General features: G+C 35.0%; 1 protein-coding gene across 3 annotated transcripts in view; it reads left to right on the top strand.

Annotated features, from left to right (window-relative positions):
- The first annotated feature begins 2,452 nt into the window (after window positions 1-2,452).
- Window positions 2,453-18,326, top strand: part of GABRA1 (gamma-aminobutyric acid type A receptor subunit alpha1) — a 55,500-nt gene continuing 39,626 nt past the window's right edge. Inside the window, exons 1-4 of one of the 3 annotated variants that reach the window (XM_069484253.1) lie at window positions 2,453-2,507; window positions 2,912-3,134; window positions 5,487-5,575; window positions 8,901-9,013. In XM_069484253.1, the coding sequence (XP_069340354.1) occupies window positions 5,502-5,575; window positions 8,901-9,013 (187 nt within the window). In that variant the 5' untranslated portion in view covers window positions 2,453-2,507; window positions 2,912-3,134; window positions 5,487-5,501. Of the gene's footprint in view, window positions 2,508-2,840; window positions 3,135-3,253; window positions 3,317-5,486; window positions 5,576-8,900; window positions 9,014-18,326 lie in introns of those variants that run through there. The other 2 variants (XM_069484254.1, XM_069484255.1) reach the window with 2 other exon arrangements.

The following is an 18,326-nucleotide window of genomic DNA, read 5'->3' as shown; positions in this document are numbered from 1 at the left end:
TGGATACTCACTAGCTGTGTGATATTAGGCAAGTCTTATGATCTCTCTAATCCAAAATTTATTGAATTATTTGTAAAACAGGGATATTAAGACCTATCTCTCACAGAGACTTGTTTTAAGAATTAAATTGAGTTATTTATATAAATATGTGAGCACATTACTTGGCACCAAGTAAACACTTTAGGAATATTAAACACCTTGGTTATTATTGCTTCAAGAACTTATTGCAATTAAGTGCACACACACTTTGAAGTGATTTATTCTGGGTAAAAGAAAAACAAAAATATCAACAATTATTTAAAAGATTAAATATAACAGGAAAATGAAGCAAATTATTTCTTTGTCATTAATTTGTTATATTTTATTCGCTGGTAATATGTGCATATGCTAATGATATCATCTCAAATGGGAATTAATAAACACTCATAATTTAGAGTATCAATTGCTGTTTGTGGAGCAGTAAAATTATCAATATTTTAAACACCTACAATTTATTTATAAAACTACAGATGTCCCAAAGAAGATTTTATATATACATATATATATAAAATCCAAGATGATAGTCAAAGAAATTCATCTAGTAAAATCTACCTGTGAGTACTGTATTTTAAAGAGAATATCAGAGTAAAAGCATGTCCATTTCCATATACACACTATAGCTCCAAAATTACTTATAAATATTTATTTGTTTTTAAATGCATGAAAATGCTGTGCAATTGTGTCCTGTTGCATAGTCACGTAACATTTTTAGTCTGAAGCAAGGTGTGATTGACATTGTTCTCAGAGACTATTGTTCAGATGATATAGTTTCAGTGCTGTTTGCATAAACTTAATCAGTAAAGTGATTTGATTGTGTGTCATTACATATAGGATATAAAGTTGTTCTCGATTTGTAGAGGAGGGTAAAAAGAGCTGCAACAATTTAACCAGGAGAAGAAAAAAAAAAAACAACTAAAAGATCATATTTTTATGACTATTGATTTTTCTCGAAACAACATAAAACTGAGAAATTGCATTATATAGGAAGAGGCAAGAAAATATTTTTTGCAATTATTAACTTAGAATTTTAAAACCTTATTAAAGCTAATTTTATTCTCAAAACCATTCAATAAACAAATTAACGAATGGATAAATAAATAAGTAAAAACTGGCTAATGTTGCATGGGGAAGCTATGATTTTCCTTTGACAGATATCTTGAAGACTACCTTGGCATTTTTTTGTGTCTGAACAGAGTAGACAGCTAACTATTGCCCAGAAACAGGGGCATTCTAAAATAATCTTCAAATCTCCCTTCCCAAAATTTAATCTCTAAAATAATTTCCCAGTGAAAAATTCACATCAAAACTCAGGTGGTAACCAAGCCCAACTCTGAATGTGGTCTTCAATTTTATATTCTTTATCATTTTAATCACCTAACTTAAGTTTTAATCAGATAAACTGAGTGCATTGAAGCACAAGGTCAAGGAACACTTGTAGAATCAAAACCCCAAATGTGGTATGGACTGGCTATTTAGGTTATTACATTGCCTGATCAAGCTTCCTCCCATCTGAAACATCCCCTCTGCTAGAAGTCTACTCGGGAGAAATGGCCAGTGACCTTATCAAAGCTCTGACCTTATCCACCAGAAACTTTACATGGGGGAACTTCATCTTTCCAGGACCTCCTGCTGTGTCTGGGCGAAAGTGTTGAAGGGACAGCTCCCAGCGGTTCAGATCTTTCCAGTAAGCGCTCCCAGGAAGACAGCACCCAGCCCCTCTATGCCACAGCCATTCACAAAATCCGAGGAGGGAACCACAGTCATCCCCGATTCCTTGGAAATTTAGTTAGATTGGTGTTGAAACACACCCTCCTTCCCTAGCGTATAATTATTCTAGGGTGGAGAGCTACGAGGGAGGGTAACAGACGAGGGCAGAGGGGAAAAAGAAAAAAAAATTAGAAGCGGATTTTGTCCTGACTTCTAAAAATTCCTCCTCCCCCTCTCCCATTTTCCTAATCCTAGAATGATGGAGCTCGAGGCAAAGGAATAATTCCGGAAATGAAGATAGGACTCTCAAACCTCGAAAAAGGATCAAGGCGATGTATTTCAACTTAAATATTCTTCGTCCAAGAACCCAATACAATTCAGAGTTAAAGACACCTGTGTTTGCTCCATGATAACACACACAGACAAACAGTTGTCTCCAAAGATCAAAACCCGGTTCGGAAGGGTGTTCTTGCTGTCCTCTAAGCTACAGACCAAGGTGGGCTGAAAAGCGCTCCCAACCTGAGAAAGTGCGAAAGACTCTCTAAAGCCTGTAGCCAATTCCCCGCCGGCCAGAACTCTTCCTGCCATCCCTTCGCCATTCGTGACTCTGCAAGACACAGGGACTTAGACATACGTGTGGGAGCGTGTGTGAGGGAGAGAGGCGAGACGGGAGTGCGCTCTCCACATGTGTAACCCTGCATCTCCCAGTTTCACAGCCTGCGTTCATTCATTTGTATGCAGTCGTGAAGATCTGATCAAAGGTGGACCAGTTTCACTGATCGTTTGTATTTTTAACGGGCACACCTTAAAATAGGGTGATCATAAATCGCCAAGTGCGAAAAGATGCTAAGTGTAGTCCCTATGTCTCTCCCATTCTACCCTTCCCTCCCCCATTCCCACTCCCCTCCAAAAAGGGAAGCTTGCAGCAGATTGTAGAAGGATTTGAGCCTGCAGCTAGAGAGAAGTGGATTAGGACCAGAGCGGTGCAAGTTAAATTGTGCTGCATATAAAATATGGGCGGATTGGTCTCCAGATCCAGAGGCTGGTACCACCTTCCTTTCTAAAATAAAATCTCTCTGGCATGAAGTCACCGCCTATTTCACATCCGGTTTGCCCTGGGACGTATTACTACTGTCTTGGTAAAGAGAAATCTTTTGTTGTATAGCTGCAGATTGGATATTGGGAAGCAAATTTGGGTGTGCAATCTTCAGCAGAGGAGCACGCAGAGTCCATGATGGCTCAGACCGAGTGAGTGAGCGGCGGAGCGAGGACGCCCCTGCGCTCGGCGCGCCCGGACTCGCAGACTCGCGCCGGCTCCGGCTCTCCACAATTTTCTCTCGCAGACTTTTCCCGGTCTTGAGCGATCCCGTGCCCAGAGGGGGCCGGAGGTAAGTGCGGCTTCGGACCGCGATACGCTGAGATCTGAAAGTGGCTTTTCCTAGCTGGAGAGACAGGCATGCAAGAGTGGAAAAGACAGAGAGATAAAGAGAGAGAGAGACAGCGAGGGGGAGAGAGAGCGAGCGAGCAAGCCAGAGAGAGCTAGCAGGACAAGAGCCTGATCCCATACCAGGTAGAAACAACGAATGTTTTTCTTTTAGGGTGAAAACCGCAGCAGCATAGGGGCATTATTTTTTTCCGCTCTCTTTTTTCCCCCCTTTCTTAGGCATATTTGATTTTATTCCAAGGGGTGGGTGGTGACATGTTGTTTTGGTCTCTCTCTCTCTCTCTCTCTCTTTTTTGCAAGGGGGAGCTAGGGTGAGTTGGGGAGGGGCATTGGGGGCCATCACCTGAAGTTAAGACGCTGAGACAGAAAACCTGTCTCCCAGTTCCATCCTAGGGAAGGCACTCAGTCGTGCTGGCTGCAAAATTGCCTCTTTTTTCCTTTCTAGTGGACGTTGCTCAAATGCCCTCTGGTGTAGGGGTCTCTCCCACTCTGAACATGAAAAAGTCAACTTATTCTTTGGTATGAGTGGCATGGGATAGTGGCGTTTGGAGTGTGTGTCTGGGGGAGGGGGCAGGTTGAAGGTGGAAAGTGCTAAGGCAGTGGTTTAGCTTCTTTTAAACTATTATGTTTTTATTTGCAAGAAACTTTCTCACTCAACAACCGAAGTGCCATGATAGGTTTGTTTTTCTCTTCTTAAAATGTCAGAGGAGGGCAAAAAGCTATGGTGCTTTGCCTCAGGGTTTTGTTGTGTTTTGTTTACCCCTTCAGGAATTCCACCTCTTTATAAAGATCAACGAATATTAATAGGGCTGAGGGAAGTTGTTTTCTCCTCATAACAGATGTTAAAGATTAATCAAATGGTAAATTATAATGGTGCAATTTAGATGCAATATTTTAACGTAATAATATTTATCCAAGATTTCTTGCCATATTCAACTCATCGGTGTCAAAACCAGCCACTAAATTCAGTAAAAGCTATGATGAGGCTCACAGTTTTTATCTCGATCATTTCACTCTAAACATATTATGTTTCATTGCTTACATGCCTGTTTGTAATGGTTTTTACTGATTTTAATGACTCCCGAGAGTGTGGAAAGCATTTTGTAGATGGATTTGGAGGAATATCACATTAAACTATAGAGTGCTTAAGGAAAAAATAAGCTTTAAAAGACTTGCAATCCATTAATCACTGACCCTCCTAAGGAGTATAGATTCAGGGAAGTACTAACAAATAAATTTCTCATATTATGACTGGAATTAATTATAGCACATTAAAGTAAAATGTTACCATATCTGCTCCTCAACCAGGGAGTGCACTGAATCTCCAAAATCAACTCCACACATAGACTATATATATTTTCAATTCTCTACGCTTTCTGGACTCCATTCTTCCAGCACCCCACTATCAAGTCTAAATTCAACAATCAGATGGTGATTGATTGCACTTTACCTAAGAGGGAAAAAAGATCCCTTTATTCATGCGAAGCAAAGCACTCCAGCTTCCCATCTGTTTCAGATGGAACGTTTTCTATCAGCAACCTGGCAGAATTTGAGAGGGCTTAAAAGATATGTGTAGGCATGTTTGTGTGCATTTATGTGGTGTGGTTTGTATGTGAGAGGGAGATCAGCACATGGCTTGACTATAAAGTATGTCCTTTAGCCTCACAGAAGCTTTAGGGAGCATATTTAATAAGACAATCACAGGCATAGAATATAAGCACGATTCTGGCATTCAACAGTGTGTTTCCAGTGTTTTTATAAAAAGAGATAAAAACAATTGCTTCTAAAATAAAGGTACATCCAGAATGCAAAGATAAATTCAGTCAACAGAGCATGTTAACCTACCTCATCCCACCCCCAAACATGTTCTCCCTGTTAGAGATACTAGATTAAAATTTTTAATGCACAGTCAGTTGTGGGAACTCAAATCAGAAAGGTCAAAATGTTCGGATGATAAACAAGAAGAAGAGAATAAATCAAACTATATGGTAAATATAAAACCTAGAGAAGAACAACTTACAGGTTTTATGGGGAGCAGTATTGTCAACTGAAAGAATTTCAACTTATATTTTTTACAGGAGAAATTAAGACACTGATACATTTCTGAATGGAGAATTGGAAGGGAAAGTGGAGAATGGATGGTCCAGGTTCCCATTGCTTCCAATGAGGTGTCATATCCCAGTGAGGTCATTTCCTGACTTCAAAGCATTCATCTAAACTGCCTCAGTCAGCCCTAGTGGTTATAACCTGATGTTTCTTGCAAGAGACATTGATCTCTACTTATTCTACTTTTCAGCTGCTCAAGCCCGAAATGAAGAAAAGTCCAGGTTTCTCTGACTGTCTTTGGGTCTGGACCCTCCTTCTGAGCACATTGACTGGAAGAAGGTGGGGACACTTTATTTTAAATCTGCATGAGAATTTCTGTAACTTTTCATTTATTCCATCAGGGGGAAGAAAATTGTCCTTGGATGAATTCATGACTCAGGGAATTCAAAAAAACTTAACTGCAACAAACTTCCAGCTAAGAATAGAGAAGAGTAGTATGAAAAAATAATCATCTTATGTGCATGTTAGTTAGAATACACTTAACAAACCTTTGTTAAGAAACGTGTTAATTCAACATTTAAGCCTTAAATTGAACTTTTCACTGTTTAGTTGTGACTGAACAAAACATGCGGCTTACTAATTCTTAGAAAAAGTTACTCCAATTAATGTTTGCATATTGTTTGAGTTGATTTTCCTACAAAAAGATTTCTAGTCAATTGTATTCATAGAGTAACTTGTGAATATATAGAAGTAGAATGTTTAAAATAATATTTGTAATTTTAAAGTTACAGGTCTCTATAAATGCGTGTGCATATTATGTTTTGAAACCATTATTTTAAACCAATAGGGGTAAAATATACTAGATAAATATTTAAGAAACTTGAGTAGGTAAAATCAAACTTCTCTAATTAAGCATAACTACTCTGAAGACAAGTTATGAAAAAATTAATAAGCTTAACCATTATTTAAAATATTTTCTAATGATTCAATCAAACATATAATCTTCTTACAGTAGTAAATATATAAATGACCAAATACTTTGGATTCTTCTTTATCTACTTTTATATTTTTTGTGTAGCCTGTTCCTGTGGCCCATAAGAAAGCCTTAGACATATTATAAAAACATGGGTTTATTCAAAATGTAGTGGAAATTGAACTCTTATGCGTTAAGGAAGAGAGAGAGAGAGTAGTCTGGAAAGACATATGAATTTAGGGAGCTTTTTCAAAATTGAAAAGTCATCTGTTGTTATTTTTTGCTATTGTGTGGGGTAAACACTGACCACCAAGTGAACAGGACATGCATTATTGTCAGATAACCTTAATCTGAGAAGTTAAATGGGCTTTACTGCTTTTGAAAAATTATATGAAGTGTTACTATTGTAATGACCTGTAGATGGAGTTAGTGCACAGTGTTTTATTATGTAGTGGTTCATATGGACTCAAAATCGGGTACTGTAGCTGACATTTCTCTTCAAAATATATATTCAGTTTAGGAAGCACTACTTTGGCATGAATGTTTAATGCCAAATAAATAGTCTTGATCTTTTTCTTAGGGTTCTTCTCTGGCAACTGCAATTTGACATAGTAAGTTAGAAGTAAAGATGAGGAAGAACCTGGTTAGAAAGTCATAGAAAAGAAAGATTTCCATTCCAATTGGGATAGCAGAACTGGTCTTCTTGGAGAAGGGTCAGGGGTCTCTTTTGACATTTTCATGGCTATGCAAACAGTTGGTGAAAGCAATGTTTATAAGATAAAACTGGAAATAAAGCATCTCCTGAATTTTATTTAAGCTGTAAAAACACAGGGGTGCAGGTAAAGGTAATAAACACCCCATATTGTAAGGATTGTATTAACTATGTAAATATACTTTGTTTGATTGCCCTATCTCATCTTTTCTCCCCTTTTTGCTTTATTGCTTTCTTCCTTAGAGTTCTTGATCAGGACCTCCTCACAACTTAGGGTGTGCTAGCATTTCTTTTTCATCTTTATCAAGATGACCTTCCAACATCCTTGAAAGATGCATGCATGGCAGTTGCTTTTGTGACAATGAGTTTTTATAAATAATTGCATTCAGAACACTATTTTTGCCTTACTGCTGTCATCTGCCAATGAGACATACTGGAAGACACAGAGCTCGTTGAAAATTTGATTTAAAAAACCAGCAAGATGCTTAATTTTGCCAAAGGAGACTAAACCCTTAATCTGCATGGCATGGATGCTGAATTTAGGAGAATGAAAAATTGTTCCATAGAGGCACATTTAACATATTTAATATTATGGATAGCCCTTAGCTATAATAACGTTAATAAATTAAAATTTTATCAGAAAAATGGCCATTGCATTTTGCCAATACAGAATTAATTACCTGCAAAACAGTGTTTGTTTTTGAAATGATATTTTGATTATATTTCTTTCTGCTGTGAAATAAGTGAATTCTGGTTTCAAATGTTACTATTTTTCTTATATTTTTCAGTAATATAAACACACAAGCCAAAAACATATTAAGTAGAAAGTACGAAAGTGATAGATTTGTGGCCATCTCTTAGTTTACACCCTATATTCATTTTATTTTACCCAAGGTCAGAGCAATTATTTAAATGTATCAGTAAATATGATCTATCCTAAGATAGAAAACATTTCTCTTAAAGGATTTTGGAAGTGTCATGGTAATCATTAAATAAAATATGATTGAAGGAGCATAGATAGCAATGCCATTGATGTAAAAAATGCATAATTTTTGAACTGCAGTCACTATGTGGTTGAAATGCAAATGCTAATAACAGTAAGGGATACAAGCTACATCATCAACTAGTAACATTTAAATAGAAACAATTATTCCAATATAGAAGAAAGGAAATAAAATTTTAGACTAAAAGTTGGAGAAAGCTAGGTTCTAGGTTGAGCTTGGTCACAAACGGTTGTGTCTTCTTAAACAAAACACTAAAACTGTACTACAGTTTAGTAAATCATAAATTAAGAATATTGAACTTGATCTTTTCCAAGGTCTCTTTTATGTCTAAGATCGGAAATGACAAAAATTCAATTAATTAGATGTTTGAATAGACAAATTTTTAAAAATTGGCTCATAAATCTTAAGGGGAATTAACATTTGCACACTTAATGTAAAAATATAATTATCCTAAGAAATGTTTTATCTATGCTTCTCATCTAAATATTTTAAAAGAGCATCAAAAGAAACAAAACGCAGATCTATATGAAGTGGAAGAAGCAAGGGATATTTGGTAGGTGAAAACTTAAGGTTTTGCAACATGTTAAATTAAAAACAAAACTATCAATTATTTTGATAACTTTTTAATTTGGAAAGAAGTTTCTCACATCTTTTGTGTAGCGTGTATTAACATTTTTGCTTGCTCAGAGAAGACATGCATTTCAACATAATATACATGTTGAGAATTCAAAAAGTAAGAAGATAGAACTCATTTTCTGTGATTTTCCTTTTATATTTAGAAATATTAGAATAAAGAACTTATCATCAATGAGGAAGAGTTAAAATATGCCTTTTTTTTTACTTTACCAAAAATAATTTTCAAATGAAGTTTCAATAGAAAGGAAGATAGAAAAATCTGGAAAAGGTTTTATTTGGAAAGAAGTTTTAGTAGAAATGTATAATTTAACCATTGCTTCTCTTTATGCTTTGCTTCAGCTATGGACAGCCCTCATTGCAAGATGAACTTAAAGACAATACCACTGTCTTCACCAGGATTTTGGACAGACTCCTAGATGGTTACGACAATCGCCTAAGACCAGGATTGGGAGGTGGGTTGTATTATTGTATCTTTGATTTAGAGGAAAATATTAAATCTTTACTATTACAACATTGCCTTCCCTCTAAAGAGTTAAGTAATAAGAATGGAAGCATGTAGTTTAATGATGAATTCTATTTTTAATAGGTCACTCTATGTTAATTCAATTTTCTATGGTAGTTTCACGTACATACCCAAATGTAGTAAAAGGCAGACAGGAGATTCTCATAATGACATGAAGAAGTTCTTACATTTATTTGACAAACAAAATGTTTTCTGTGCAATGATTTGATTATACAGGGAAAAATGGGGGTAATATTCTCCCTTCCAGCACAAAGACTGCATCTACCTCACCTAGTACTGCTATGTCTGCATTGAATTCCAGCAGGATATCTCTAATTCTATTGCGTTAAACATTTATTTTGGAAAATTACATATCGATCCACTATTTTGTGTTAGATTACCATCACCTCTAGGATAATGGGTGAATTAGAGAGACGGTAGTGGTTTTTTTTTTTTTTTAACCAGACATTTAAACTTATATACTAATTTTTGGTAATAAAATTTTATTTTTTGGTATATCAATTAATTGGTTATACTGATGAATTTCTGCTTAGGAAGAAGATAGCACTTAATAACACAATACATATAACAGTAAGAATAAATAGTTCTAGAAATTGAACACTATTTGAAGAACCATTGAATAAGATAATCAAACTATCTTATTTGGTTAAACAAAGACTAATGAAGGCAGATGAAAATACTGATCTTAGAGTAAAACAAGTGAAACAAGGAAATAAATTATCGTTCAAAGTCACACAGGAAATCAAGGTTAGAATCTATGACTCCCAGCTATAGCTGATACTGTACCTTTTCCAGAGCATTTATAGAAAGCATTTAATAGCAATATTTAAAAAGTAAATGGCAATATTAACGACACCACCTTTTCTTTGTTTAGACATCATAGATGTCTAAAGCAAAGAATAAAACTGATTTTGCAACACAATGGTAGCATGGATTTAGAGTCACTTAAAAATATTTTGCATAGTGTAATCACACGGATGTGCATCCTGGGTCTATTCTGAGGCTGCTAAAGGTCATTAGTATTTCAGAGGTTTAAGGGGAACTGCCTTGTCAAAGACACAACTCAAATATATGTCAAAGGTTTCACCAGATGTCTTTTCTAATCAATTTCAAATACTCCTTTCAGGACATGCTATATGAATTTCTTCAGGTTTAGGCTCCACCTAGTTTACAATTTTGTTTTTAGTAAGAAATCTTTTAAGTCAAAATAGGGAAGTCACAAAATGGAGAGCATGATTGTGTACATGATGTAAAATGTCTGCGTACATTTAAACAACTGGATTGGCTTCAAAAATTATTCTTGATTTAAAAAAATTGTAATAAATTCTAAAGCCTATCTAGAGGAGGAATGTATAGAAAGAAGAAATAGGCTAGTGATATAACTTTTAAAACGCAAGACTTTTGAAAGTACTGATCTCAGTGTATCTGATTCCTTTACTGAATGAATCTGCTTCCTGCTCTGTGATTACATTCCCTATAAAATCAGGAGAATTTCATAACATATCTAAACATTCTCTTTCCCCTGGTTTAGGAAATATTGGTTAATATGAGTATCCCCAGAAAGATCTGTGCGTAGTTTTCAATTTATTAAAGAATTTTTTGTATACAAACACATATCTTGTTTAATGATCAGCTGTGTGGTTGTGTTTCATTCGGAGTACAAGTAACAACCCATGACTGCTCATTTTCATTTAACTGTATATAACTCCTCTTTAATAAATGTATATATCAAATCTGTAATCAAGTATGGTTCAAGCAAGAATCATTTTGCCTAATCATCATATGCAGACCTAGACCATGGAGAGATATGGACCCTGAGAATGTATAAATTAGACTAAAAGTAGTGAGAAAAGCCAATTTTCAATACTTGAGATACTGGTAGATTTGCTTACAGAGGTAATTACATTAATTCATACTGTAACTTTTTTATTTTTGTAGAATCTACTTTATTATCTGTTTAATCCCAGAAAATAACAAATATAGCCCTGCATTTAAAGAGCAGAAATAGTAGTTAGCCAAATATAGACAAGGTATCTTCTTTTTAATTGAAATGAATACAATGTGCTATAGTGGTAGAGAACTCCAGGACTTGAGTAAATTAAAACAGTGGATGTACTTTAGATTTTACTGAAGATGATTTTCTGATATTTCTGATTCCTGGTAAGGCTGATTTTGAGAGTATAATAGAAATCAAAACAAAAATGTAGCTCAAGTATTTTCTCATTTTATTTTAAATATTCTACTGGAATGTAGTACAATTAAATGTGATAGACTTGAGATTTATGAAAAAGCTTTAATACTGACTAAAGTATTTTTTTAATAATTTTTGGAGCACATTTTTTAATTCTTAAGGGATAGAATGGTATGTGTTTATCACTTATATCTACAGAATCATCAACATTTTAAGTACATTTTGAGAATGTCTCTGTCTTTAAAGAACTATAGTTTAAAATACTAAATATAGTTTTAAGAGCTTTTTAAGACATAATCAGCTATAGAATTAGACAAACATATTAACACCATGATTGCTAGCTGCTATAAATTGAAATTATCTTTTTTTTTCAAATTCGAAGTATTGAATTTCATTCCTTTACCATAAATTTCTGGTAATTTAAGTATGACATACATTTCAGTAGATCCCCATTGCAAAATGGACCCTCCCCTTTCATTTTTTTACATGAGCCATTTGCTTTTAGATGGAAACACTGTGTAAAGGAAATACTTAAAAGATTATCATTAGCATATAAGGGGGTAAAAGTTTTCTCTTAGTAAATTCACGATCACAGCTAGTTTAATCTCCTGTTGTAAGAGAAAGGGACCTGCTGTCTTCTTTATTATGACAAAAGTCTGGCTTTATAAAAGTAATAACATTGTGCCAAAGGCAAGGATTTTGGGTTCTGAATGTCCTCAGAAAATGTGAAAAGCTAAGACTTGAGACTAATATAAGAAACTCTTGTATGTGCAAATTCATCACGACCTGTTTTTTCAGAAACACACACTGCATCAGAAGGTATGGGATTGCTTTTAGAAATATACATCTTGAATTCAATAACTAGGAAACAAAATATGTAACTTGGTTGATCAGATGATAGAAATCAGTTTGCATATATTGTAACACTGTTGAAAATGTCTACCTTGTGAGGACCCAGTACAACCCTGAAAAAGTGAAAATAAATGGGTAATATAGAGAGAGATCTCTTGGAAGTCCTTTTTTTTTTTTTTTGGTAGAAGGACAAAAATGAATTAGAATATGTGGAACTCTTCAGGATCATAAAGAGAAAAATGAGTTGGACATGTTCATATTTTAAGTACAAAGTATATGAGGAAAATTTTAAATAGGCTTGAATTAAAATAATAGTTATCCATAAAATGCAAATCAAACTTGTCAGTAATTGTTGAATTCATTCTCATCTCTAAATTGTTTCTTTGGTGGCAAGACATGAGGGGCTGCTTCTTCCTTGCAACTAGGGGCTGAAGCCTGTTTTTCAAAGAACTCTTGGCTTAATCATGGTCAGTATAGAAGAATGAAATAGGGGAAGAAAAGGTAAGAGTCAGAAAAATGGGAAGATAAGAAAGAAAAGGTTAACAGAGAAAGGGGAGCAAAAGAGAAGGATGCACAATAAGGAGAGAACAGAGGGGAGTGAGCAGAATTGAGAAGGTGAAGGAGAATGACAGAGAGGAAATAGTAAAGGGAGGAATAGACCTTATGAACCCAGAGAGACGAGAGACGCAGGTGTCCCTTGATTAATCAAGACGCTCTTTTTATTTTAAATCTGGGCCAAAACAAAAATCTTCTAAGGAAATTCATTTTCCTGAGTTTTCTTCCTTTTTAGCTATATTATAATAAATGAAGGGGGACTGGATGTACTCTAGCTTCCTAAAAAATTAAATAATGATCCCACTGAGCTGCACCCATTTCGGTGAGATTTCAATCACTTTCATATTGGCTTCTCTGTAGTCTAGGAGTGATTTTGAAGGGAGGTTTCAGGTTTTATGGACAATTAAATCCCTTTCCTTTTGCTTCACCATACGTGCAGGCTGCACTTTGTTTATGATATGCTGAAATTCCAGCGTGAGCCTGGCTGATGTTCATTGTATTGTTCAGGCGACATGCCACCAAGCTAAGGGCTTCCCCTTTCCTCTGTCCACGGGCTCATTCTCACCTATCTGGCTTACAAAAAAAAAAAAAACAGAAAAAAAAAAAAAACCATTTTTCTTCGAAAAACAAAATCATTTCACTTTTTGGAAAACAAATTAGGGCAAATCCTTAACTGGAACACAAATGGTTTAGAGCTGAAGAAATTGTTGTGCCACATTTTGAAGGAACTGCAGAAGAAACAAGTTTCCATCATCTCTCTCCCTATTAATGGTAGTTCCTGGAAATATTGTTATAATTTCTAAATGCAGTCATATATAATCTCAATCAATAATGTACAGGGTGATGGATGCCTCTCAAAGATTTTACATCAAAGCACATAGATAAACATGGCAAGGGAATGAGCGATGAATGTATACTCCTAATATGACAAACCTAGATAGATGGGTGGAGAAGTAGAGAATAGGTAAGAGTGTAGATGGTGAAGGGACTTTATCCCAAGATCTAGTTAAAGTTTTCTTCATTTCCATGTAAGTGTTGCAGATTTGGATATTTTGGTGTTGGGGGCTTTGTTTTGTTTTCATTTTTGTTTTTGCTTCAAAGTATCAATTAGAAGAGCATCGGTGACTAGAGCTTTCTCTGGAGGTATTTTAACAGTAATACATTATTTAAAAAACAATTTATGTCTGAAAGAAGATTTTTCTTTTATCATCATAATTTTCCTAATCTTGAATTATGTATGCCTGTATAAAACAGTTTAGCTAAATTAATGCAAAGAATCTCAGCTTTAAGATATAAGAATTCCCAACTCCTAAAGCAAGGCAACTGGGTTGGAAATTACCTGCAGCTGGCAAAATGGTGTCAGCTTCTGAGGGAGTTAACTTACTATTTGGGTTGTGTTTCTTTATGTAAAAATAAGAAAAAGTGGAAAACTAAGAATGCTGGGAAAAAAACTGATTAGGTTTTGTGAAATTTTGTGCAACTTTGTAAAGTTTAGATGACTGGAGGATAGGAAAAGCAGTATAGTTTAGTATGTTTTAAAATTTAGCTTGATCTATCTCAAGATTATAAGGTGTCTGATATTCATGTGATCTTTTATTTTCTTATATCCCAAGTGACATTGAGATCAGAGAGAAACATTTTATTCACATTCAACTAATCTTAAAACACATATTTTGTATTTACATTAAAAAGCCAGAATTCGAAAAATAGAAAGGACGTTTCTGTCACAATGTGATAGCATTAGATAAAATGATTCTAAATTACTGACAATATAAGTAAAATAGTGTAAAGTTAGGTTTATCCCATCACTTTTTGTTGTTGTTGCATTTACTTTACTAGAAAATGGCCTTAATATTACCTTTTGCAATTTTATCCCAGAATCCTTCCTTTTGAATTTGCTGTAGTTTTATCTGGTGCTTTTAATGCAAGGTGCGGAACAGATGCTCAGATTTTGGCATAATGCAACTCATTTCCACAGAAATATTATTCTAGACATTCCATAACTCAATTCAATTTCAGAGAAAAGGCAGTTATCAAAAACCCAAGAGGAATTGGTAAAATCAACAGTGAGCACCTTTCAACCTTTTCCGGCCATCTCCAGTCAGCTCATGAAGACAGTTTGTGTAATGAATCCAACCTGGATACCCAAAGGAATGTTCTAGCATGCTCAGAAAACTTTCTACTCTCATCTTTCCTGTTCTGTATAAATCATCTACCTAATTCAATGCCAAGAATTTCCTCAGATAAAGTGTAGCCACTGAGTCTATGCTCAAGTTATAAAGACCCTAGTATTAGTAAACAACTGCAGTTTATTTTTTTGTGTGTAGCTACTCTTGACATTTTTACACAGTTTCCATTTCTCGTCTTGATTGCAGTACCAATGTGGTATCCTTAAAAAATGTTGTGTATATATTATGACTTTTCTTGTGGTGGATTCTGAATTCTATATTTGAAAGATAATGTAGTGTTCCCGAGATGTGTATTTATCTCATTGTTAATTGTCATAAACAGCCATTTTTGGAAAACTTAAGAGAAAGAAAGGTCCTAAATGATAATCTATTCCTCCAAGATTGTTATATTATTATTCTCATATCACTAAAATACTACCCTGGGAACTGGAAATATGATGTCTCAAGGCTATCACCATCTGCACAATGTTGATCAAGACTTACACAGACCAAAAGAAACCCATGCCTCTAACAGCACAATGCACACTCTTCTTTAAAGATTAGACCTATCCCAATAGAGACTGCTCATATTTTAACATAAGGAGGGAATTTCTCAGTGGAAGTGAGTTATTTACTGCAATAAAAATGAACTTTCTTCCTAGAAGATGCTTGTATCATATGAGTTCTTGGAATCCAAAAACACCAAAGGGTCAGGGATTGGTTAAATATCTTGAAACTTGGGTGTCTATTTACCCCATATCCACATTTTGTAGCTGAACACAGCCAAAATTAAGTAGCTCTACGTACTAGCTAGGGGAAAGTTGCCAATTTTTCTAATGCATTAAGGGAATGGAAATGAAAGACAGGGAGCAAAAATGTTGGTCGAGGTAGGTGGGCAGGGAGCTGGAACATTGCCTGATCCAGAAGTGTGCATTCATGTTTATGTGGGAGCCCAGGATATTTTCAATTTCCAAACAGGACCATTTTAAAGTAAGGTTTTGAGATACATTTTATTATGATGACTAATGTTAGTCCATTTAGTCTCCATGTAGTGGCTGCCTCTATGAATTAATAGACACAAAGTAGCTTCAAGGAGGCACTACACCACCTCCATAAGTTATGAGCCCGTGGAACTGCGTCTAGTAAATATTATTCTGAGTTCCCCAGAGAGAGCATCTCCAGTGAAAACATGGTCAATGCCATATTAAAGAAGTTGTTGTGATAGCCATTCCTAAGAAAATACCACGTACAATATTTTTTATTCATTCCCTCCTCCGTTTTTTTATTACAGTCGCTTTTACAATTCGCTATTCACACAGATTCAGCTATCTTCTTAAATTGCAAGTAACATCATTTCATTTCATTACCCAAAGGTTTCCTACTGTGTTAGAATAAAGGTCAACTGCTTACTGAAATGCACAAGGCTTCTCAGGTGTAGCTCCACTTGCCTCTAGAGTGTCATATTGTACCATGATCATCAGAGTCGCCAGGCTCCATATAAACTGGGCTTTCTGTTTCTTAAACATAACTCATTTATTCTCACCTCAGGGCCTTTGCCTGTTTTTTCCCTCTCCTTGATGTTTTTCCCCGGATCTGGCTGTCACTAAATTTTTCTCATCTTAAGGTCTCAGTTCAAATTTTATCTCTTTGAAAGACATTGTATCAGAGCATTTATAATGATCTGAATTTAATTAGCAGAATTTTTGTGTATGTGTTTGTGAATACATATGCAATTATGTCTCTCTACTTACCTATTTATCTATCATCTCTAATATATCTAAACCATGTTTTTCCTAAAAAAATTATGAGATATACTACAAAAGAGGAGAAGAATTTTCACTTTTGTTCATCATTGTATTACTGTTCCCTAGAATAGGGCCTAACTGGCACATAGAAAATGCTCAATAAACATTTATTGACTAAATCCATGTACCCAGTAGATGCCTCTCAAAGTGTTTTTGGCATCACAGTCTTATTTGAGCCTCACTCCAATATGCTATGTCGTCAACTCAACTGTGCAGGTATTATTTCTTCTTTCACAAGATGAGAAAAAACACACTCGGAGATTTAAAGGATTGTGACTTTAGGTCACAGCTTATTCTCGAGGAAAATCAGAGTTTAAATCTGAGTGTTTAAACTCTTCATCTAATGTGCTTACTACTTATTTTACTACCCTGCTTTTCTCTCATTTCTGCCTCCTGTACTAATCGTCTTTTTGAATTATCACTTCAAAACATCTGTTATTTCAGTACTTATCAGCAGGATATCAACATTGTAGGAAATTCCCAGTAAAAATGGAAGTTAGAGTATCTAATATAGTATTTGCTTACATGTTTACACGTATGCATGTGTGTTTGTATATATGGACAGACACCATTGAAGGGTGTGCTTATTTAAAGACATATTAGTGTGTTTATTTATCTTCAAATACTTCACTTACATTGATGCATTATTTTGAGATAGCCCCAAAAACTATAATAATAATCTTTCTCTTTATCATGATCCCATTTTAAAGAATGCTATTCCATGTCTTTCCCTTGAAAATGTGAACCTATATGTATATTTATACTTAAAGAATTTTTTGACTTTCTTTCTACACTGAATGTGGGAGGATTATTCTGAAGAAAATATGATTGAAAGAAGTATTTGATTAATTGGCTCTTTGAACATTTCTTCCAATCAAGTTATTTTAATTGATTTCTGCTTTCAGACAATTTCCTCGTTACATAAGGAGTTCACTCACGTTTCTTTGGCTAGGTGTATAATAATTTTAGGTTATCTTCATTAGACGTTCCTGATTCATGTTGTGTCCTCTTAAATAGAGTACATTGAAACATAAAAATTTGTTGGCTTTTTCTCGTGTGAGCAACAGAAAGGCCTTGGATACTTTCTAGTTATTTCTAATACTTTAGAGCCTGGTGCTAAGTCAATAAATATTGGTGTTAGAGCATATTATTTAGATTTCAATGTTCCTTAAATAATATATATGTGCATGCATACATACATGTGTGTGCATATATATGTGCATACATACATAGATGTGTGTGTGTATATATATTCTATGGGTTCTCATTTGTAGGAGGGGCTGAGAGACTAAATTTTCTCAGCACTTGAGGAAAAGAAGGTTTCTCAATAATTCCCCTAGATCTTAGCCAAAGCACATAAATAGGAGCACACTTTCCATTTAAGCCTGGTCCTAGGCCTAAAGAGATCTTGATTTCAAACCACCACTTCTTTGCCAAAAAAGTGACTTTACTATGCTGAAATTCATTCACAACCATGCTCTATCTTAGGCCTTTGCACTTGGGATTACTAAAACTTCTGTTCTAAAAAATAATGACTTCACATACCACTCAGGAAATTCCTGGTGAGCTGTGGTGAAGGATATACCTTGAGTCAAAGGAACCCATCGCCTGGTTGTTGAAAATGTATTGGACTGCATGAGGATGTGGTTTGCAGAAGATCAAGTATATATT

The sequence above is a fragment of the Eulemur rufifrons genome, chromosome 10 (assembly GCF_041146395.1).
Source record: "Eulemur rufifrons isolate Redbay chromosome 10, OSU_ERuf_1, whole genome shotgun sequence".
Taxonomy (NCBI): Eukaryota; Metazoa; Chordata; class Mammalia; order Primates; family Lemuridae; genus Eulemur; species Eulemur rufifrons.
The sequence above is the reverse complement of the archived record's forward strand: the minus strand, read 5'-3'. Positions and strand labels throughout refer to the sequence as shown.